Genomic DNA, 17,778 nt, shown 5'->3' with positions numbered 1-17,778 from the left:
AAGGACCTATAATCTCTTAAAGTTCATAAACTTAATTGTATCATATTAGTTTGTTCTACAAATTTTATTTACTTACTCTCTGGTTCCTACTGTAAATAAACAATTACTATACTTTAAATTCTGTTTTACAATTATTCTTTTCCTTTTGTCTTACCTATAGACACTAAATTCTTTGAGGACAAAAACCCAGTCTTAATCATTTTTGTTTCCTGCCACCTAATATGGCATGTAAGGCAACTAAAAAATGGTTTCTTTTAATTGTAATGAAGTGAACTATTGTCACGGTATATGTGAAGTCACTTTAATTCAACATATCATTAATCCTTTAGTCATTATTTGCTGCATGCATCTATCTCCACTGTAGGGGTGTATCACGAATATCATGATGTTTGCTATTTTCTCAATTATACTACTGTCAGTGTATTTGTATGTAAATCTTTGCATATATCTTAAAAAAAAAAAGTTCCAAGTGGAATACTGTCCAGAAGTGAAATTAAGGGTATAAACCTTTAAAAATTTAATACACTATAATGCCTGATCGCCCTCTAAGAAAGCCTTATCATAATTTTTAAAACAAGGGAGGAACTTAAAATTGAGGGATATAGAAGCTTGGCAAAGTTGCAAACAGAAAATAAATATATAAGTAGGTAACTGTTCATACGCCCTCACAATCCATCTTCAGTATTTAATGAAAGACATTTCCAGTTCTAAAATGCCAGGTTTCACATGAGGGCCAAATCTTATCTTTTAAAATCAAATACACAAACCTTTAGTTTTTTCTTTCTGTCATATTGCCTTTGTTGGGTACTCTTTTCCAGAAAATAAAACTATGCATTAACATTTATGTGTGTTTACAGGTGAAGGGGAAAAATAAAATAATAAAACCAGTTAACAGACGAGTCTATGGAAAGTACGCTGGCAAGCCAAAACTGAGGAAGTATTCTTTAAGCCAAATACTTAACAGCTTGGTCAGAAGACTTAAAGCCATCTGAACTTATCAAGGGTCAACATAAGGTACTGGCAGTTACATAACATATATCTGGAGAAATCTGAGCCATAAGCATTCTAGACTTTTTACTCATACCCTTTTAATTGCTGGCTGAAAGCAATCTGTATCTCCGGAATTGCCATCAACGCTGCTGGGCTCGCCATTTTGTTCCTTTTGTGCTTCTCTGAAAACAAAGGGAAAAAAATTAATGTTAAGTACCACAGGAAGAACAACAACAAAACTCTATCTGGCTATCACGGAAAACCCAGTTAGTGCACCTTTGCATGTGTACTTAACTGTTTCCTGAGACCTGCTGCCAGGACCATGGCACTGTGATGGTTAAATCTCTTGATGATGGCAGCGTTGCTATTCTCTCTGATGGATTTAGAATTAGAAGTAGATGGCACGGAGGAAATGCCATAGCCCTGCAAGGAACAAGTTAGTAGAGATATGTTGAGTTGAAAAAATTTTCTGGATATAGGACTTGGGTAAAAATTTAAAAATAAGTAACATACACACACACAAAAATGAAAAAATGCTACTAACTGCTTTTAGTATCACAAAAATATCTTAACTGCTAAGTGCTGCATTTTTTCCCTAAGGAGCAATTTTGGACTAGTTAGCACAACATTAAAATATTGGTTAGTGGGATGCTGGGCCGTAAGCCATTACACTTAAGTTAAAACTTACAGGTGCTACGAAAGAAGTGGTCAATCCCATTAGAGGTGGGGGGCGGGGAGGGTAGGTTCAAAAGAGCTTCATGGAGCACCGTAAGATGAATAGGTAGGTGCTTGCAAGGCAAACACTGAGACAACATTTCAGGAAGAAGAAACTGCTTAAACAAAAGGTATAGGAGTAATGTAAAACATATTGTGTCATGGGTTTGTATGCAGTTCAGTATACCTCGAATGAAGGGTGGGCCAGGAAACAGCCCCAACTGAGTACGCAGAGGCCAAATTAATTAGAGCCTGGTAGTAGTTCCGAAAGTTCAATGAGAAACCCCTGAAAACGTTTTTACATAGGGGAACATTATGATCTGATTTATAACTCTTACTGCTAGGGAAGAATAAACTATAGGAAACAAAAAAAAAACCAAGATCAATTAGGAGGCTAATGTGTCTGTGCAGATAGTTTTGAGATATAGAGCACTTGCTGAGCAACTGAATGTTGGAGGTCTACAAAGGCGCGGGATCAAGGAGACTACTAGGTTTTGGCTTGAACAAACGAGTCCATAGTAATTTTTTTTTTTTTTTTAAACTGACATAGGGAAGGGCCAGGAAGAAATAGGTTTTTGAGGATGGGAATCAAAGACTGCATTTTGGACATGTTATACTGAGGGGTGTGGAAACAACCTAAATGAAGATGCCAAGTAGGAAGTTGGACATATGATTCTGGACTTCTTGGGTTAGCCAGACCAGGACTAATTGGGAGTTATCATCACACAATTAGTATTGATATTTTTAGCAATAGAATGGAAAGAATGTAATTACAAGGGGCCCCAAGCCCATATCCTGGGATAGAATTACTAGAGGATGATAGGGAAAGAGGAGGGAAAAATTGAATCAACCAACACTTTTATTAAAAGGCTTGGTTTTATAAATTTTTAATATATCCATGCAAGGGAATACAACATGGATAGTTCTAAAAATGTAAATAATAATAATAATAAACAATAGATCATTGTTTAAGTTTAAGGTTTACAATGTGTTGATTTCAGATTGCAAAATGATCACCAGTGTAGCTAATACCCCATCATGGCACATAATTATCGTTTCTCTTGCTGAGAATTAAGACCCAGTTTCCGAGCAACCTGAGGTTTCTACTGTCAGCCATGCTGTGCATTAGGTCTACAAAAATGATCTACTAGCTGTAAGTTTGTATCCTTAAACAACACCTCTCCAAATTTCCTACCCCTCAAGGTCAGAACTATTATTAACCTCATTTTACAAGAAAACTGATATTAGAAACATTAAAAAAAACTACAGTTTAAAACCAAGTAGTTTGGTTTTAAAGTCAATGTACTTAACAGCTGTGTGGTTTATTTAGCTTCATTTTCTCAGGGTGATTTAAAGAGGTCATGTTTATAATGCGTTGAGATTCACCAAGGAAGGAACTGAGTGCTGAGAATTTTCAAGAAAACAACTGAATTTCATTAGGCAAACAACTCAATGGGGCACCAAGGATTATTTTCTGTTAATTTAATAATTTAGACTATGTATGAAATTTTAACATTGGTTTTCTCACCTGGAGCATGTATACACTAAGAGAAAAAAGACAAGAGCACATGTCAATAGAAAAGGAGCCCGAGGAAAGCAAGAAAATTAACAATTAAATGAAAGGAAGGGCACTAAAAGGTAACAGTGTCTAGAGAGTAACTGAGGAAGGCAAATTCCTTTCTAGACTAGAAGATAGAGACAGGGACAGAATTAGCCTTGATCAGAATGGAATCACCTATTTCTCTAGCCTTGGATGAATTTCTAAGTCTGGAGTCATGATGTTGAGGTAGGTAGCTCATACTCGATGGTCCAGCTATTGAAACATAATAGGGCTAATGTGGAGTAAGGGTCATGACTGTGCTCAACATTTGGTAAATAGTGGGCAACCAACGATGTTTACCATCTTTTCCCTATCTACGAATATTTTTTCACACTTAATGTTGCTGCTACTGCTGCTAAGTCACTTCAGTCGTGTCCAACTCTGTGTGACCCCATAGACGGCAGCCCACCAGGCTCCCCCGTCCCTGGGATTCTCCAGGCAAGAACACTGGAGTGGATTGCCATTTCCTTCTCCAATGCATGAAAGTGAAAAGTCAAAGTGAAGTCGCTCAGTCGTGTCCGACTCTTAGTGATCCCATGGACTGGAGCCTACCAGGCTCCTCCGTCCATGGGATTTTCCAGGCAAGAGTACTGGAGTGGGGTGCCATTGCCTTCTCTGTTACTTAATGTTAGATATAGCATAAAACATCTGTTAAACCTTTATTAATACCTAGACAACTGTTGGTAAGGGAGTTAAAAAATTCTTGTAAAAAATATTCTACCAACTCACAGGGGAATTTCAGTTCTCCCATGCAATCTTAATAATGAACAGTGCTATCAAAAAAGCACTTTTGATAAACCACTCCAAATAACATTATTCTGTTTTACCTTCTCACAAGTAGAACATCTATACTTCAGGCAATTTTAAAATACAAATGTTGAAGACTAAGACAAGACTGTTTTCTCTTGTAAATCCTTTTACTGCTACTTACCTCATCTAATGGTTTATCTTCCAAAGCTGTTAAGTCAAGCAGCGGGTTTTTCACTCCTAATGAAACCATTGTTTTTAACCCTACAGGATCAATGAAATAAAAAGTTGATTCAGTTTTACCTTTCCCAGAAAGCAAAAAAATTACTAATGGCACTGATGACTAGAGAGCAGCAGATTAAATGCTAGAGTGTCAGGGATAAGCAATTACCTTTTTCATCTATTTTGGCACATTCTGCAAAGAGGTCCTTTGACCCTGTATTCAGCCGGTCCCTGTGAAAATAATGGGACTGAAAGAAACGTGTCCAGAATTCCTTTTCTGTCATGTTGTGGGGAACATTTTCTGCATATTTCATTTTTACTGTGAATAAAAACCACAATAGTTATATACTGAATTTCCAATTCTTAAAACCTTTCAAATTAGTTTAAAAGTAGTCCAAGAGCAAAACCAAATTATAAAAGTATTCAACTTTACAAACAATATATAATACTTTAAGTATTACTTGAGAGATTACGTTAGACATTACCTTTACGTATCTTAAGTTACAAACAAAACCTTATTTTGCACCAAGAAAATTATTAAGCTTCAAGTTTCAAAGTTTTACTGGGAACAATAAGAGGAAGACCTGAATTTGCCTGTTTGATCATTTATATATGGATACTTTTAGTCCAAGGCACCATATTGGGTACTGGGGAAATAAACAAAGATCTCCACAACCCACTGGACTATCAGTTCAGAACTCCAGAAGCCTGTGTTGTCTAATAAGCAAAGAGATTAAGTTAAGAGGTTAAGGTCTCTTAAGCTGGAAAGCCCGAGTTTAAAATTCTAGGTCTACCACTTATTATCCAATGTGATGCTGGACAAATTACTTAATCTTTATCTTGGTTTCCTCATCTGTAACATGGGGTAATAATAACCTAATTCATAGGTACTATTTGTGACAATTAATGTTAACACACATAAAGGCCTCAGAATGGTGTCTGACAAAGAGTAAACACTACATAATTATCAAAAAGATAAAAAATAATTACATTATAATGTGGTGACACACAGCGCTACAGATGGAATGGGGAAGGGGATTACATCTGCCTAAGTCAGATTTTACACAAGTGGCAATGAAGTGATGCTTGAGGTGAATCCTGCAGGAGACTGTCTCCTAAGGAGTAAAGGAGCAGAAGCTGAGGAAGCAGGGAGACAGAACAAAATGGCCTGAGAGCTTTATGTGGTTAGAACAATGACTGAAGTAACTGCTCTCAACCTTGGCTGTACATCAACATCATTAGAGCTAGGATCAAACAATTTATACTTTAGGTGATTCCTCCGAGGGAAATGATTTGTGGGTTAGAAAAGTCATTCTGCAGGCAACATGAAGGATGATCTGACTTAGTGCTGTAGACACTCATTTACTGATGCCTCTGGAGTATGTCATCCTACTCAGGTCATGTTAAAGGGTAAATAAAGTTTAAGAACTACCAGTGCCAAGAATGAGAAAGTCATCATACCCATGGATCGATGTCAGTACATTATACACTAAGCTCTTAATATCTACCACGTCAGGCGCTGGATAAAGTACTTTACATATTTTATTGCACTTCATCAGGAATAAAGGTAAGCTTTTTGTTTTTCAGATATTTCACTGAATTATTCAAACAAATATTTTAACTATCTGAAAGAAATGATTCTTCTTACCTGCTGGATAGGTCCTAAAAATGGACTCAATGATATCAGATGTTAAATTGTATCTCAAACCATTACATCCATCTGTCTGGGGTCGGACATCAGCCTAAAATAAAGACATTTGTTAAGAGTATTGGGCCAAGATGTCTAAGAACCCAATGGACACTGGAGAAAGGAGGAAAAACAGAGCCTCTGAATGAAATAGAGACAGACAAATCCTTTGCCTTTACTTTTGGCATAGAGACGGGTCAAATAAATCTGACCTGCTTCACATAACTTTAGTGACCAGTAAAATCTATGTTTCTGAAAATACAACATGGTCAGACAGACACATTTAAATGTGGCCAAAGGCAGATACCTAGTGGAAATTTAACATAAAGCTTATAGTTACCAAATATTTAACTATTTGGTTACAACATATTATCTGATTGTTTTAATAAAGGCCTTATTAATTCAATTCACTGCTAAGCACCCAGAAAGATGCCATACATGTAACTGGTACTGAGATTTTTGTTAAGTGTATAAATAATGCTTTGGTTTTACCAGACTATAGACTGAAACTCACCTTCTAATTCCACACATACGTTATTCTCAACTTTCCTTTCAAGATACATTTTACAAATCTTATTAAAAAAAAATTTTTTTTTTTAACTTTTTGATCATGTGACATGGCATGTGAGGTCTTACCTCCCTGACCAGGAACTGAACCAGTGCCCCCTGCATTGTAAGTGCAGAGTTTTAAACCACTGGGCTGCCAGAGAAGTTCCCAAATTTTACTTTTTTAATAACATGATGGTCATTTTACATTTAAACTTGCATTATAAGTAAAATATTGAAATCATTAAAAAAGGAAAAAAAGATATCTGAAAGCCCTTACTTTAAAAGTATTAGGGGAAATAAGCATTAGTCCAATTGCAAAAAGATTCATTTTCAAAAGTCCATTTTAGAAGAGTATCATGACTACTGAACTATCTGTTAATTTAAGGAAATACTAAATTTTACAGAAAAATGGCATCATTAGCACATATACCAGTTTTTTTCCTCTTTAGAAATCTAAAAGGGTCACATACCAGAAATGCTGCAGAAATGCCAACATCCTGTTTATGATTAGACGTGGAAGAACTCTCTGCTGCGTTCACATTTAAACGATTGGCCCAGAATTCCTCAGCACTGATGACCTGACTCACAACAAGATCTTTATAAAGCTGAAACAAAACAGGATCTTCTTGCAGCATTCTGGTGATAGAATATATCAACATATTGAACTTTTAGAATAAAACACCATTTAGGTAGCATTCTAAAAAGACCTTAGCTACACAAAACACCCAATTTTCATTTCGTGATGACTGAGCGGCAGAGGTCCTTTACTTCATTTGTTAGTAATTAAAAGCAAAAAAACATTTTTGGAGGAAGAAATCCAGTGCAGATAACTGGAAGGCAGTTGAAGCAGCAAAGGCTCAAGTCTTTGAGGGCCTGGATTTGGTCCTATTCATCCCTATGTTCCAGGGACACAAAGGCTGCATTTGTACTGTACCGTGCTTTCTTTCACGAAAAGCTGAATGGGAAGAGGGATTTTCTATCAACTACGCTTTTCATGGTGATAAACACTCGGAGCTATAAGTACAGAAAGATAATTCATCTTGTCAGAAATTCTCAGTATTTTAAATTTATTTATTTATTTGACCATGCCACGCCGCATGTAGGGTCTTAGTTCCTGAGCAGGTATTACATCTACGCCCCAGCAATGGAAGCGTCGATTCTTAACACTGGACTGCCAGGAAGGCCCAGAAATTCTTGTTATTTTAGATGTTTTCTAAACTGTTACACAGTATGACTTTTTTCAGGTTTCTCAGTCACAAACACACTTCTTAGTATCTTCTCTGTGATAGAGAATTAAGGGACCTTGGCATCTTTGAATTAACAGTTTTGCTCCTCCTGATATTAGGCTCGAGGCAGTAAGTTTAACTCCTAATTCATCACATTTGCTGCAAGCCAAAGTTAGTTAAGATGCTGAAGTTAAGAACCAAACATACTGAGCACCAAACTGAACTCCTATGTCATTCAGCTGCTTCCCATTAGCTATTTACACAAGATGCTGCATATATGTTGACGCTACTTTGTCCACTCGTCCTACTCTCTCCTTCCTCAACTGTGTCCACAAGTTCATTCTCTACATCTGCGTCTCCATTCCTTCCCTGTAGATAGGTTTAACAGGGAGGGGATACACGTATAATGATGGCTGATTTGTGTTGTTGTACAGCAAAAAGCAACACAACATTGTAAAGCAATAAAACAAAAACAAACCAAACACAGAGGTAAAGATAACAAAGCCTATACTTTCCTAGACTACACTGTCAAAGCACAAAGGGTGAGAATAACAAACTGTTACTTGACTGGTAAGAACCTAGTGTCTCTTTAAAAGGCTGTTCTTTTCCTCCTTCACCTGTTCTTCTCTTCCAGTTCCTTATTTGCTTTCCTCTTGAATTTGGGGAGCAGTTGCTGAAGAAGGTCTTTCACTGCATCTCGCTCTTTCACTGCTGTGCTTTCATTGGAAAAATGGAAGTTAGTTGTGTCCCCTGCATGCAGGACCAGTTGAAGCTGAATTTTCGCTTTTCCTTCTGGACTGATTTTCTGGCCTAAAGAGAAGCATGAGGCTAGTTAGATGAGGACACTCGCACTGTGCCAACAGTCACACAATAAGTTACTTCTCATCCCAAGAAGACTCGGGATTTCTTTGGGTTTTAGTTGCCCTATTCCAATCTTGATGCTTGAGAAGAAATCCACTCTTTTCAAATAACTGCATATCACCAGAGCACGGTTCAACAAATTCACTGGTAACACTCAGGTTCCTTCTATAGTATTGTTTGTGTGTGGCATGTCTTACCCACTATTCCACCTCTGGATGCTAAAGGGCTTTTGTTTCCACTCAACTGAGCAGATTTCTTTAAAGCTTTCTGAACAGCCAACTCAGGAGTCCTGAATCCACCAACAGCTGCTTCCATCTGACATTATCATTAATAAAAATGATTTGTCACAATTAAAAAAACTCCAAAATATAGTTCATGGCTTATTTACTAACTGCAAAGGGAAATATGTAATTTTACATTTGGAGATCAGGTGTCAACACTTTAACCAAACAATTGAACTTAGCCACATTAAAAATGAACAACCCGACACTATGGGCTTTCTGAGGTGACAGAACAGGAAGCCAGCACCACCACTTAGGTGCTCTTCTTGCTGAAAATGTTTAACTTCAGTATAATCAAGGCTGTAGACTTGACTTTTAGTTTATAAGAAATACAGGAAATAATTAAATAAAACCTTGATCTGATATAATCAGAATGTATGATATTCTACAAATCCATACTCCTAAAGAAGAGACTACAGAGACTACAACTACATACATGAACCTAGACCAGATAGGACAACTGGGGAAAAAAAAATCCAACAGGGGTATGGATATTTATTAACATTTTCTTGGTTATGTTATGAGCAGTCAAAGTATATGCACATATTTTGCCATATCAAATATGGCAAAATAACAACACTTAGATGGGATATAATTACAGATATACACTGCACCATTCTTTAAACTCTTCTGTAACTTTGAAGATTTTCGATATAAGCTGGGGCTGGAAATGTCAAAATATACCTCCATAATAGAAATCCTGTGTTCTTAAAAAGTGGGCCTCATGGCTTGTCTTCTTCATAATGGAAACAGATGAAGGGGCTTTGTCTCACTAAATGCGTGACTCATGGTAGTGTGAACACATAACTGAGAGCTCCTTGTAAAGCAATCTGCTGCTGCTGCCGCGTCGCTTCAGTCGTGTCCAACTCTGTGTGACCCCATAGACGGCAGCCCACCAGGCTCCCACATCCCTGGGATTCTCCAGGCAAGAACACTGGAGTGGGTTGCCATTTCCTTCCCCAAGGCATGAAAGTGAAAAGTGAAAGTGAAGTCACTCAGTCGTGTCCGACTCTTTGCAACCCCATAGACTGCAGCCCACCAGGCTCCTCCATCCATGGGATTTTCCAGGCAAGAGTACTGGAGTGGGGTGCCATTGCCTTCTCCGTGTAAAGCAATCTACTAACACTTAAATAAAGAGAAATGTTTCCAATGAAGATGTTACTTCCAAACCAACAGTTTAGATAAAATACCTTACTGCTAAAAGTAGCAATATGAAGTCATTTACACTGCCAACCAGCCTCTTCTACTATTCTCTTCCTCCAAAACAAACTATCACTCCTTTCTAGGTATCGTTTCTTAGTCATTGCTTTATTTTTGCTCTACCTTAGTTCGTGCCTCTGAGAGGCCTACTTCTGAAGTTTTTAAACTAACATAATTGCTCATTTTTACCTTAGTAACGTTATTACTGAAAACTTCCAATGGCTTCTTTCAGAAATGAGCATTCTTTCGAATATTCAACTTAAAATGAAAACTGATTTCGTGCACATCTAGATTTTGGTATGTGCTCTCCTCCCAACATAGGGGATAGGCATGTTCTCTACTGCATGCTGTTGAGAATCACAGGAAGTCTATGTTTTGCAAAGGTACAGAGCAGGCTTCCCGTTTAAGAAAAGTGCTAATATAGGCAGTTCCTATTTCGTGAGGCTACAGAAGAACCAATGCTAGTTTGCAAGATAATGAGGCATTTCTCCACAGAAACAAAGTTTTAAATGGAAGCAGTGTTGGCAGGAGAGTGGACAAAGACCAGATAGCTCAGGCAGTACTGAATTATTAATACTATGAATTTTAAACAGTATTTCCTTTTGGAAATTAAGATACTAAGTTATTTCAGGGGAGAAAGATGAAGATCTTGGTTCTTTCCAGCAGCAAATTAGAGGTAAGCCCTTTGGGGAACTGTTCATATACAAAGGACCTTTGTATACGGACCTCTCGCAAGTTGAGGACTACCTATGTTTTAAGGTGTCATATTTCTTGAAATCTGCCAAGGAGTTTATCTAGGAGAAGAATCTCATATCCAGGAAGATAAATGAATTCATATTAACGGTTACAGTTAAGATACCACAATTTGTCAAGGGCTTTGTTTCCTTGGGGTGCCTCCTATTCAAGATCTTTTAGTTAGGTGAACTGCAGAAATCCGTTTCAGAGTAAAGGTTCTAAATCTCAGGATTCACTTGGTGCCTTTAAACTTAATTATTGAGCCACAAAGTGCCATACCCTTTGGGTAATAAATTCAAAGTTAATTTAATTGGAAAAGAGAAGGGGTTTTGATGTTAGCTTTCATACTTGAAAATCATAACATAAAGGATATAAATATATTATGCTCTGTACTTCTCCCATCTACATTTTATATAAAACAGCTTATTTTCTCAATAGAAGACGGCCACATTACCAAAGATTAGACAACTTTACTTAAATGATACAATTTTATGAAAGGCAATCAGGCATCATCTATCAAGATTTTAAATGCATGAACCATTTGAACCAGGAAGTCCACTGAAAAGGTGTATCCCATACATATGATCTACTCAAGAAGATGTTAGTGCACAGGTCAATACTACGACACTGCTTTCAATAACAAAATTCTGGAAACTTCCTAAACATCCTTCAATATGTTAAATAAATGACTAAATCCATTCAGTGGCCTATTAGGCAATTCTTAAAAAGAAAGTATGTGTGGAGATCTTTACATGAGATAGATTTACACATGTGAAGTTGTACATACTCTATTACTTTAGAAAAGCAGGTGATAGAATAATATACATTCAGTGACCCCACTTTGTAATTATGTCAATACAATTGATTTTTTGACATTACAATAGAAAATCCACAAAGATTGTATAAGCTGTCACCTTATAAAATTACTAACAAAAACAACATATATCACACCTTAGTATAGCTGACTTACATTTGATATCTGCATACATATGGCTGATGGTAAATCTATCTTTGCCTTCAGGTGCCCAAGCAATTCTTTCTGCCATGAGGTACAGAGCTCCATCCTGCTTCTTCTGTCGCACCTTCTTTACAATCAACAAAACTTCTTCAGATGAAGTTGCCATGACGGCTAGAAGGTGCTAAAAAAAAAAAAAAAGATTTCACATCTCAATTAGGGTTGGATTTGATTTTGAGTCCCTTCTAAATCTAAAATGAGTAATAAGGGAAAGAAAAGTTGTTTCCCTCATTCAAAGTTGAAGTATTGTGCTATTCCTTTAAAATTAAATTTCATTTTGCTCATACCACAGGTGTGAATTTATACAATTAAAACTGACACACCTGCCAGTTTTCAAACCGTTTCTACATATGCTAATCAAAGTATTTTTGATTTATTTTTATTTTCCTCAAACACTTAACACTTCAGATGCTATTTCCCACATCTTTTAACAAAGGTCTTCAACTGCTAGTTTCATTTGTAAATGGCTAATCTGTTACCAAGGAAACATTTGCCTGGAGATTCCCCCAACTTCTCCCCAATTCTGGGATTCTGAACCACCCAACCCAAAGCCTAGTGCCTTGAGTGTGGTTATCTAGAACGAGTCTGGGTTCAGCAGGAAAGATGCCACAAGTGACGACGTCTGCCATGGGCTGGGATGGGGAAACTGGTAGCACAAAGGGCGTATATGCCATTTCTGGTGAAGTTATGACTTTAGTTTTCATTCTCAAAGCAATGACTTAAAATATAGCTTAAAAAGATTTACTTGTTCAGGTATAAGTTCTAATTTCAGAGAAGTTAACATACACAGGTGTCATAAGAATTAAATCTGAGCAAACAAGTGAAGCTTTATTGTAATATTTCTTATTCACTGAGGCAGTGATTTAAATATCAAAAACACAAGTTAAAAAAAGACTGAACTTTTAATTTCTCTGAAGTTTACTACCTGAATTTTGATTAGCCAGATCTTCCCTTTCGTAAGTTTCCTTACACGTTACTCCACCCCCAAGTGGAAAAGAGTCAGTGTGAACACATTTATTCAATAGTTCTGTACTGAGCCAAGGAGTCTAGGGATTATGACAAATGTATGCCGGTGGCAATTTCTGCTTTCAGAAAGCTTCCAGTCTAGCAAGCAAGATAGGCGTGTCAGTCTATACAAATTAGAATGTGAAATTCAGGGAGATTAAAAAAACATTCTGATTTAGGACTCAGGCACTTAATTTCTTCACACAAGAGGCTTTGTCATAGATACCTTAGGGCAACTAAGAAATATGCAGTTATGATTAACAAAACAACAAAATGCGGTGTTGTTTGATGCATTTTGACAGCTGTTTATGCCCATGTACCATTACCCAAAACTAGAGAGAGAACATTTCCATCGCCCTGCTAAGTTTTCTCGCGTCCCTTTCTAGTCTATTCTCTTCCTCCCACCCTCCAGCAACTGTTTTGATTCCTATCACCACAGGTTAGTTTTTGTCTGTTCCAGGATTTCACTGGAAATGGAATCATGCAGCACGTATGCTTTCATTTTTGGCTTTTTGAAATTCACCATATTATTACATGAATCGGTAATTTTTTTTTTAAATATATAAGTTATTCATGAATTGGGTCTTAAATGAGGGTTTTGACAGAGAAAAGAAAATAAGCATTGTAATCAAAGGGAATGGCTTGGGGCAAAGATTGGGGCTAGGGATGGTTACTAGTTTGCTCTGGATGTAGCACAAAATTCATAATGGGGATCAGTGGGATATGAAATTGAAGAGTTAAGATGGAGGCAGACAATGGAAAATACCCCACTGTGTGGCTGACAACAGAAAACTTCTACAAGATTAAATGGGGGACCAATTTGTATTTTAGGAAATTAATCTAAGACAACATGAGAGAGACTGAAGAGAGGGACCAGAAGGGTTTGAAGCAGGCAGGGGGCAGTGAGAATGGAGAGGAAGAGTCAAGGAGGAGTACTGAGGAAGCAGAATTAACAGATATTGTGCTGAAGATGTCAGAGCTGCTTACTCACACTCCACTTCTAAGTGTTGCTGACAGGAGTACAGCGATGCCATTTACTCAAACAGTCAGAAGAAAAAACAAGTTTGTAAGTGAAGACAAGCAATTCAGCTCTGAAAATGAGTCTGAGGTGCCGATAAGTCACGCAGGTAAAGACAGTCTGGATTATGCAGGCATTTATAAATGCTGGGACTGAGCTTCATTAAGTCCAGTAACCAAAAAGGATTTAAAAAAATGTCCCAAGTTAATCATCTTGTTTACTTGTGACTGAAAGCATTTTCCCATGTTACTTTACAACCTCCAGCTTTAATATACATCATATATGATAAAGATCAAAATTCTTAATGCCATCTTTTAACTGATTTACTTATTTGATGTCCTCCTGAGATTTTGATTACTGTTGCTTACAAAGTTTGAAAAACCATGGTTTTAAATAAGTGTTTTTTTGTTTTTTCCCTTTTTTGGTTGTGCTGCGGCATGTGGGATTTAAGTTCCCTGACCAGGGATTGAACCTCGGCCATCGGCAGTGAAAGCACACTGCCTAACCACTGGACTGCCAGGGAAGTCCCTAAAGGACTATTTAACGACATTAAAAAGATTCCATCAGGTGCTCAAAACGAGCAAAAAACCCTAGTTTGATTATATATTCTTAAATTTTAAAAAACCTATCTAAAATTTATTGAACGCTTGTAATACATGCCAGCAACTGGGCTAAGTTCTTTATTATCTCTTTGAGTCCCCAGTTAACAATCCTGAGGTAGGTTCTATTATTAGTTCCATTCTGCAGATAAAGGAAACTGGGTCTAAGAAATCCAGAAGCTTTCCCAAAGCATCAAGAAGTAGAACTGGGTTTGAATCTGGGTCAGTCTGACCTTGGAGTTCCATTATGCTACTCTGCAAATATATTTGACAGGAGAGACATATACCCAATTTAATAGTGGTTACCTGTGGTGACAGGACTACAGATGATTTCAATGTTCTTTTTGTTTTCTTGACTATCTACAATAAACACTGTATTTTGTAACGAGAAAAAGTTATTAAAAATGTCTTTCCAGGGACTTCCCTGGTGGTCCAGTGGTTAAGACTCTGGGTTCCCAATGCAGGGGGGCCAGATTTGATTCCTGGTCAGGGAACTAGATCCCACAGGCCGCAACTAAGACCCAGTGCAGTCAAGTAACTAAATACCTAAAAAAAAAAGTCTTTCCAAGAGTTTATGATCTATCAAACTATATCTATAAGGTAACATGGGAAAATGTTACAGGTAGTTAGTGTGAGTAAGAATTAAAACAACTGTTATTTTCAAGTTTTGTAATATTATTTTTATTTAGTATTAAAACTTTAACTTAGAGTAATTTTTATAACATCTATGTAACCATTAAATATTTTTACATTAATATTATAACATAAAATATTACAAAAATTTTAAAAACTTACCTATACTTTGTAAAATTAAACTCCATACCACAGGAACCATGTTTTAGGAAACATGAATTAAAATCTGAGAAAGACATGTGGGGAGGGTGATAAGCAAATAATGACAGGATAATTTTAAGTATTTCCATGTATGGAGGAAAAGCAAGGACAGCTGATAGAGAAAGTCCCCAATTAACTGGGCTTACAGGCACAAGTAAAAGTGTTAGCTTTGGAAAAGAACAGGAAAACTTTTCTGAGATGGGACGGTAAGGAAGAAAGATTAATGAAGACATAGGAACTGTAGAGTGGAGGATAAATTAGATTAATGGAACTATTAGTTGGCTACTTTAAATCAATTTGGAAAAACAAAAGGTAAAACCATTCATATTAAAATCCATTTAGAGGGAGCTTTAAAAATGCATCAGAGACAAGTTACTGAATGCTGGGAATAACTAGTTGATTGTCTTACAGATAACTTGCTTGGCAAATTTCCCTGCTCATCTGCAGCACCTCTGTTAACTATAGAAGGACCAGTTCTAGGAAGTTTAACAGAACCAGTGGTACCATCCTGCAATGGTGTCTAAGATTTCTAGATTTTTCCTGAAGGTGGCTCCTTGGGGAAGCAAAAAGATCTTTCTAGTAGAACTCTGTGAGAGCCACAGAATATTTTGTTTAGGAAAAATACTGATGCCGTTACATTTAAATAAAGCAGCCTGATGAAGATCTAGCTTTACTTAAAAGATTACTTTATGAAATAATCTGCCACAAGACTGCTTTAAATAGCAAAATCCTCCAGCAAAGGCATTAATTCACTTGCAGTTAAATATTTACTTGCACTGAGCCTTGACACAGTCTCCTCCCTTTCCATCAACTTGCTTGTACTCATTTTTTGGTCTCCTCCAAGTTTCAAAGTCACCAGGCAAGGTTTCCTGTTCTTCTCTTTGCAGCACTTATCACTACTGTAATTAATTTTTAAAGTTAACTCTTTAACGTCTGTCTCCTGGCAAGACTGTAAGCTTCACAGAGAAGGGCAGAGGCTGCATATATTGTTCATGGCAATACAGAGCCCAGCAGCATATTTAAGCCTGAGGGAACAGTCCAATAAGCACCTGTGACATCTATGCAAGATCCCTGCTGTTAAAAGAATATGATCTTGGTTAAGAAACAAGAAACCTTTGTACATACATTCTGGAATAAACTTCAGGAACTCAATTTACAGAGCAGAGTGCCATTTCTCACAGATTCCAATAACTGGCTTATAAGTAAAAAGGGATAAGAAGAATTTGAAACTGTTTGGCAGAAATCTTTAACTTTCCATTTCCTACATCCTGTATCTCTGCATTTCCATTCCCTTTCCAATGTGAGAGATAAATGGTGCAGGAAAACAAAACAAGCGACACATGAAATAAATTCCGTATCACTCTCTAAAAAGAGGATTATTAGAGAAAGTGCTTCTGTGTCTGCCAGCATACAAAATGGAGATCTGGAATGCTGCTTGCCGTCAGGCAATCCTAAAAAATGTTAACAATTCAGCACTAATGGGAATAAGACCTTGGAAGTATGTACAGAGTGACCAAAATGTACTGTTTTAAGGATAGTCACATATGTAAGGAGGACATTAAATGGAAAAACTGAGGTAGCAATTTTAAGACCAAGCACTTTGTCATTTTACAGCACTGCAGGGAGAGGGAGGAGGAGGAAATGCCACAGAGATGCAAGACAGAGGGAAGTGAGGCTTGTATCCACTAATAAATACTGCATGCCGACAATAGTAGGATGCCAAAAGTGAGAGGAGAGCAATCAGCTGGTAATCAAAGTGCAGAAAGCAGGAAAGGACTAAAGACACTTCCAGTAGCAGTATCCATGGAGTAGAAACAGTGGGCAAAATGCTTGGAAAGCTCAAGGTACACCTGACAACTTCTGATGGTGAGGGGAAAACCAGCAGCACAGAAAAGCAGGGCTAAAAGATGTACAGACAGACCATCAGCAAGAAGATATAAGCCTTTAGGGCAGGAGGTATAGGCAGCAGCCACAACTGACTGAAGCTGATCGTCTGGTGCACTGTTTTTAGCCAATTCCTCTCTCTGCATCAACCTTCCTAGTATTTTTAAATAGCGCTCTCTGCGTTTGTGTGATTTTTTTTTCCACATTAGCACTACCATACGACTGAACTGAACTGACTTACTTATTATTATATCACGCAGAAGAGACTCAAATCTTTACATCTGCTGCACTGCTAAGTGTTGGCTAAGTGAGAGTAGCAGAACAGGTTTAATGGCTCCAAATTACCTCTCCCTCTTTTCCAAACCAGGGATTTTGGTCAGCTAAAAGACACAAAGTTCGTTCTAGAGCCTAGTCCCTTCGTATGCCATAAACCTGATACTAGAGGTTACCTTCCCCTCTGCTGTGACCTCTCCATTTCATTTTTCTACCTTTGATTTTTCAAAATCTACTTTAGGGTTGGCAACCTTGCTTTAGTTACCAAAGTCGAGTTCAGTGATTTTCAAACTGTTCCAAGAGGGGAGGCTGAGTGGGTAGGATGGGTGCTCCCAAAT

At 37.3% G+C, this 17,778-nt stretch overlaps 1 protein-coding gene across 1 annotated transcript in view; it reads right to left on the bottom strand.

The window, feature by feature from the left end:
* GTF2H1 (general transcription factor IIH subunit 1) overlaps positions 1-17,778 on the bottom strand; it is a 29,517-nt gene that overhangs the window by 10,562 nt on the left and 1,177 nt on the right. Inside the window, exons 3-10 of the mRNA XM_055581303.1 lie at positions 11,783-11,951; positions 8,353-8,545; positions 6,980-7,145; positions 5,922-6,015; positions 4,443-4,592; positions 4,236-4,315; positions 1,286-1,413; positions 1,085-1,172 (exon numbers count right to left, since the gene is read on the bottom strand). Coding sequence (XP_055437278.1) covers positions 1,085-1,172; positions 1,286-1,413; positions 4,236-4,315; positions 4,443-4,592; positions 5,922-6,015; positions 6,980-7,145; positions 8,353-8,545; positions 11,783-11,936 — 1,053 coding nt within the window. The 5' untranslated portion in view covers positions 11,937-11,951. The remainder of the gene's footprint in view (positions 1-1,084; positions 1,173-1,285; positions 1,414-4,235; positions 4,316-4,442; positions 4,593-5,921; positions 6,016-6,979; positions 7,146-8,352; positions 8,546-11,782; positions 11,952-17,778) is intronic.

Source organism: Bubalus kerabau, chromosome 5, assembly GCF_029407905.1.
Source record: "Bubalus kerabau isolate K-KA32 ecotype Philippines breed swamp buffalo chromosome 5, PCC_UOA_SB_1v2, whole genome shotgun sequence".
Classification (NCBI taxonomy): Eukaryota; Metazoa; Chordata; class Mammalia; order Artiodactyla; family Bovidae; genus Bubalus; species Bubalus kerabau.
The sequence above is the reverse complement of the archived record's forward strand: the minus strand, read 5'-3'. Positions and strand labels throughout refer to the sequence as shown.